At 27.2% G+C, this 6,913-nt stretch overlaps 1 protein-coding gene across 1 annotated transcript in view; it reads left to right on the top strand.

Moving 5' to 3' along the window:
• Positions 1-6,712: 6,712 nt before the first annotated feature.
• The window catches only part of LOC105621930, a 2,447-nt gene continuing 2,246 nt past the window's right edge, over positions 6,713-6,913 (top strand). The window contains exon 1 of the mRNA XM_012203368.1: positions 6,713-6,730. Coding sequence (XP_012058758.1) covers positions 6,713-6,730 — 18 coding nt within the window. The remainder of the gene's footprint in view (positions 6,731-6,913) is intronic.

Below are 6,913 nucleotides of genomic sequence, written 5' to 3'. Positions count from 1 at the left end.
ATATATATATATATATATATACAGTCGTCCGTGCAAGTATTTTTTATATCATTTTGCAGCTATTCACACTATAAATGACATTTTGTTTGGTACTAATCATTAACAATTGCTTTGCAGATTTCCAGACTTATGACGCTTCGACATCCTAATATTAATCAAGATCCAGCCTAGTTGGGGTCTGTTTTCTTCTATGCTAGGAGACAATCTGGCTTTCGTGATTTCAGACAGTCTGGAAAATATCTACGCAAGCCATTATGTTGTTCATTGAATAACTTGTCATCTTTTTATCACACTTAACAGCGAATCATACATGTCAAATCATACATGTTCGATAAGGAAGTAAAACTATAGAAGACAAAAAATCTGCACTAAATTCAGAGAAACTTGCATACTATTTAATACCTAACTCGATCAATCACGTTTGTCTACTTAATTTGTGAAGCATATATGTATAGAGATAAAGAGATCATTCATATGTTATGCTGCACTTTTAAAAAGTATATACTATTATACATACAATGAGTGATATGATCTGATATTTCAAAATATCACGTTTGGAATTTCCATCTCTTGACTCTTTGTGAATTAAATTAATTTCTCATAGAAAATCTTTCTTAAATCCATATCAGATCACGTATTGGAGATTAAGAATCGCAAAATAGAGATTAGAATTTAACCAATCGGAACAAACCCAAGACTAAGATTAAAGTTATATCTTTCGGTAAAATTTTAATCTCCAGTTTACAATCCTCAATCTTCAATGTCTGATTTGATATAGACTTTACAATTTTCTACCTGTTATTGAAATTATTGAATCATTGTATATCAAATTATAATTATTATTTATGCTCATATCTTCAATATACGTAAATTCTTGTTAGCAACGACATATGAAAAAAGTAACTTTGATAAACACGAAGTAAATATATTTCTTTTATTAGATCATAATCTGATCTTTTTATTATATCATAATCCAGCATGATTGCAGTGATGGGCCAAAGAGCTTAATAATCAAGCAGAATAGACTAGATGACTCTTGCTATGTTTGTATTCTACACTTTTCGCGAATTACCTACTTAATCAGCGAAGATAAATGTTCATATTTGTTTCTTCGCTATTTTCCTGAGCAATATCAGAGCTGCCATTCAGTAACTTAAGTCGCTTTTTGCCATTTTTTTTTGACAAAACGCTTTAATTTATTATATTTAAAATAAAATGCACTATATTTATTTTAGTTAATAAAACTATATTAGATGTACTTGTATTCTATCGTTCAAGACCTTGTTCTTTCCTTATTATAAACTTTCAAAGTACGAAAAGAATTTTCTATATGTTTATTCACATCCATTCTACAAAATCATTATTTGAGCTTCAAACCTTAGGCCATAAAAAATTGATCAATTACAGTCGAATATGAGAAGAATAATTAATTATGACTGATTAATTTCTTACGGCTTAAGACTTAAAACTTATTAAATAATGATTTATTGTATAGAAAGCCTATTAGAATCCAAAGATGGACCAGAGAAAATAAGAATAAACATTATTTCTTTTGCTTAAATAGTCTTAATTGAAAATTTAATAAAAAATATCACTTTTGGTCTACTAATGTTAATACCTGAAAGGTTATTTTTCACTTTTTCTGTCAAAAAACAGTCACTATTTCACTTTTTAAATATCTAATTGATGATTGGATGGCAGCGCTGCAATATTTTTACTATCGGAATTTCGTAAATACTATAGTGTTTAATTGATCTTGTAACAGAAGATTAGAATAGTCCAAAATGTATTCTTCAGTATTAATTGACAATTACGTAGTTTATACTATAACAATTGTAATACTTTCTTTTTCAGTATAAATACTGTTTTTAACGGAATTAGCTTTTAACCTTGCATGAATCAGTGCATAATGTCATCTTTAAATATAACGATTCGTACTCATACTGCATTCAGTACTAACTATCGTTTACGTAATTGTTGCGGCAACATGGAGTATTCGATAATTTTGTAGCAAATTTTATTTTCAGATTTTTGATTAAAATCTGATTGTATGTCATACTAGCTTTTTAATATAAACATCTTGGCAGTTTAACATTATATTAAAATACTGCATGCAAAAGAATAAATTCAAGCTTGTTACAAAAAATTACATGAAAAACAAGAATTTAATTATCTATTTCCATTCACGAGGATTATTTACGAAAAATGATTCAAAATTTTGATTTTATATTTAATTTACGAAGGAACTTTCCAGGCCTGCAATTACAAGGTCTTTCGGCGTCTTGATATAGAATAAGGTTTAACTCATTATAGTATATACTCAACATAGTTTCGAACTTTGTAGATGCAGGTTTTTAGCACTTTATGTACATAAGATCATAAACGCCCCAAAATAATGGTTGGACTTAAATGCAACTTTTGGCTTGACTTTTATGTTGATTCCTATTGTTGATTTCCTCTCGCTCGCATTTTAGAATGCATTTATGTTGAAACAGTGATAGAAACTAAGAGAGCGGCGATAAGACTGGTGACCACAATTCTATCTTTTGAAAATAGTTTATCTCAGTTAACAACTAAAATTATACTAAATATCACTTCTATAAACACATCAAAGAAAGATAGAATTGCTTAAGCTTCTAGCGCCTTGTCGCTGTTTTTAAAGTTTCTATTATTGCACCAACATAAACGTACCATTAGTTACGCGCAACGGCAGTTTATTGTTGAGAATGATAAAGAGAGGGATATATGTATATCTGATTATTATTTTAAAATGTGAATTTAAGGCACGTCTCAGATAGTAAAGTAATGTCATTTGTTCTTATTTTGACACAAGAACTTTTAAAGACGTCACTCATAAGCTTTCCTTAATAAGCGTTTTAATTTATATAGTCGAGGCATCAATGACCGCAGATCATATTGCGTTATATTTCATGGACGCTATTATTTAAAGAATGCAAAAGTATGAGTGCGGGTTAATTTCCCTCGCTACTGAATGATTGTTGAACAATCACAATGAGATCTAACTTAATGATGTTTTTATGTTATGAACTTTTATGAATAATAGAATAATAACAGATTTCGAAATAAACGAGTGAGTTTGACTATTATTCAATTGTATAAAATTCTATTATGTTTTATTTAATATAAAGTAATAATCATGTTGATTGTACATGTAATAAAAAACATAAAATATCAATATCGGTATTTTTTATATCGATTGCAATTCTTGATCACCAAAGGATCATCCATAAAAATATCAAAGGCGTTAAAGCCGTAAATGTATGCAGAATGTGTATAATGTGTGTCGCGTGTTACAATTTTTATCTTAGGATTTTGAGAGTTTTAATATTTTGAAAATCTCCCTTACAAAAATCTAATACTGGCCAATTTATTATTAAAAGACAATAATTAATTATTTATTTACAGTATTAAAAAGTACTGAAAAGTAGTGTTTTTCATGCTTAAAATAAGTAATTAATTACTATCGTTTGGTAATTGCGTTAGATTTCTATAAGGAATGAAAACTTTTTTTTTAAACAATATCCTTAACAAATATATGAGATACACCTAATACAGTATCTCAATATATCTTTATCTTATGTTAACTATATCTCTGATCTCTATTCTTATATCTTTTTAATTGATTGATAAAACCTCCTTTCTATTGAAACCTTGAGCAATAATGAAAATTTTTTTAACCTAAACATTTCAACTGTTAATTATAGTTCTTAAAGATAGTCTTGTTTGTTTTAGAAAATGAAAATAAACTTTGAGATTTGAAAAAGTCATAATTCGTCGTTCGTATAACTATATTCTTGCTCAACGTCATGATTTGATTTATAATTATATAAGTTTTGCCGAGGTGTATTGTTATCTTAATAAAGTTTAGAATAATATTCCTCCTATTTTACTTCATTCTTCCTAAATATTCACGTGTCTCATACATAATATTACTGACAAGAAACTTTTGCATATTTCATTTAAATGTTTATAACGTGAACAAAATTATTCCAATTGGAAAAATTTTTCTTCGAATAATTTTATAAAGAATTTCTTAGTCGAGGGTTAATTTAAATTAATACTTTAATATTAATGTAATACGAATAATATTTGATAATAATTGCTAATAGACAATTTAAGAGACTATGTCAATATTATATGTGTAAAAATCATAATACGAGTTTTTATATTATGGCCTAAGGATTAATTTCTTGTTCTTTTTTAATGCGTCTAGTTTTAGAATTTAGACACCGCCATTTTCTAGATTAACTATAATATGATGCAACGTTCAAGTTGATTAATATCTATGCAATTTATTAATACATAAATGAATTTAATTTAATAATTTATACATAAATATTTTGCTATCACAAATTTGTTAAAAATAATAAATGATGATTTGGTAAAAATATAAATTTTTTGTAACTAACTTGAAACATAGAGCACATTAATCATTTCATCAATTGTTTAAGCGACGTTTCACGTTTACTTTATGACACATTTTAATTTATGAAATATTGACAAAGTCTTTTATACAGTCCTTATACAAACTTCAGAATTAAAACTCTTACTTGAGAAATTGCTTAGTGTTTTTTACTTTTATTAAATAATACGAATTTAATTTTATGAAGAAAGTAACTTTCGTAGTTACGTTCACTTTAAAGATCAGTTCGAAGATCGATCCAAAGGGTACGTGATCACAATTGCGGCACGTGGGAATGAAGGGGCGTACAGAATCGTTACGTGTATTGTTTCGTGACACGCGAGTCCATTAATCGCCATGTGATGCGAGCACTGTCATCCCTTGAGAGTGAGTTGCGGCGTTACATGTCGCGCGATCTTGAGCTACTTGCGATCAATTTTACGGCCTTCTCTTTGACTGACGCAGCCGAAACTAGGAAATCGTGCGTGAACACACGAAGCACGTGCTTCTTTTTCAATAATGCAGCTATATTACTATTTTTAATAATCAAAATGGCTAATGATTTTTTATAAAAATTATTCGAGTCAATACAGTACATTTTGTAAGATTTGTCGTGACTTTTATTGCAATAAAAATAATTAAATGGATCAAATCATTTTTTTCTAAAAAAAAAATGAAAAAGAAGTTTTATGATATATTTAAAATCTTGAGCACACTATTTTTTTTATTATATACTACTATTTTCGCAAAATAATGACTTATTTTTTTTTTTTTTTTTTATTTAAAAAAATTACTCAAATTTATGAAATTATTTTCTTAGCTTTTCCGTGACTGTTACAATATATTGTGTATAAATGATTAAAATATATGACACAATATATTTACTATGCACTTCTTAAATAAACTATACTGAAATGAAAAATGATCGATAAACGACTTAATAAAAATGAATAATAATAATAATAATAATAATAATAATAAATTAACTTTATGAAAAAATTTACTGTTCTCTTATTACGAAATATTGTTTGCTCTTTTTAGCGCAAGAGCGCATATACATATATATGTACAATACGGAATTAGGATGGTTACATAGATACTGATAAAGTTTCCGGGAAGAGAAAGTTTGTTGTCTTTCAGATTATAATTGCGAAAGTTCCGACGGCTTTTTGCATTTATGACATGTATGCACTTTGCGTAAGACTGACATTTCTAAAAAAAATACAATGTACTAGAACAATAATACTCTGTTCTTGAAATTAGCAGAAATGGAATTTCACAGAAATTTGTCTAAGAAAGGAATGCAAGATAAGGAAACAAGATTAAACGTTTTTACTTTTATGACACATTTTAATTTACGAAATATTGTCAGAGTCTTTTATACAGTCTTTTATACAGTCTTTATACAGTCTTTATACAAACTTCAGAATTAAAAGTGACTGTACAATAAAGAGAAATTAATCTTTTAAAAGAAATAAAATAATTTGAAATAAATTATAATTTTGAGAAACATTTTCAATGTTTCTAACACATATAGAAAACAGTATTATAACATTGTATTCAAATAAAAAAAAATATATATATATATATAAAAGAAATTTCTTTTTAGCATTTTATAGATACAGAATCAAAAGAAAAAATTAGAGTAAATTCTTTAAATAATTGAAAGTTAACAATTTTGACAAATTCGAAAACATTCGATTGAATACTTTTTCTTATTTTTATTTTTGATATTAAATATCAATAAGTATAAAAATTCAAAAATTAAATAAATTCTACTAAAGAGAGATTGATATGAAATCAAATAATATATTTTTATTTATCTTTATTTTTTTTTTAATATAATTACGTAATAATAGAAATCAAAATTTGCAATTAAAATAACAAATACTTCTTTAATTCGTGACTACAATTTCTTAAAAAAAAAAACTACTATTGCAAAATGCTGTGACTCTGCATATAGACATGGGGACTTGCGAGATACTTATATAACATCCTCAGAAACTATTGTATGTGTATTTGAACGGAAAAATGTAAAGCGGAAAGATAGTTTCCATACCTTTGGGCGTTGGGCGTGTCTTACCGATTCTTGTCAATGTCCTTGTCAGCGCGGCTCTTAAGAGCGACCTAAGCTTAAACAACTGAGACCACCTTGAAGCATGAAGAGGGGCATATTGACATGATGTTAGAGGAGAGGATATATAGAGGTTTTGCACACCAGAATGAGAACAGTCTTTACGTGTCTTGAACACTGTTTCTCCGAAAAATGCAAGTAGTGACATCGGCAACATGAAGTTGTTCTTTATTGTAAGTAAATTAAATATTTTTTTTTCAAATTCAATTAAATCATTATTAAAATATTAAATCTTTTTCAATATTGTTCCTTACAACCAATGCGAATTTGCTCACGATGATTCATCGCAAATTATTATAATAATAAGGAATAAAGTTAAAAAACACGTTCACTGATTGCATGTAACTTTTCTGATT

This window comes from Atta cephalotes (assembly GCF_000143395.1).
Source record: "Atta cephalotes unplaced genomic scaffold scaffold00038, whole genome shotgun sequence".
In the NCBI taxonomy this organism is placed as follows: Eukaryota; Metazoa; Arthropoda; class Insecta; order Hymenoptera; family Formicidae; genus Atta; species Atta cephalotes.
This window is presented reverse-complemented; position numbering and strand designations above follow the sequence as displayed.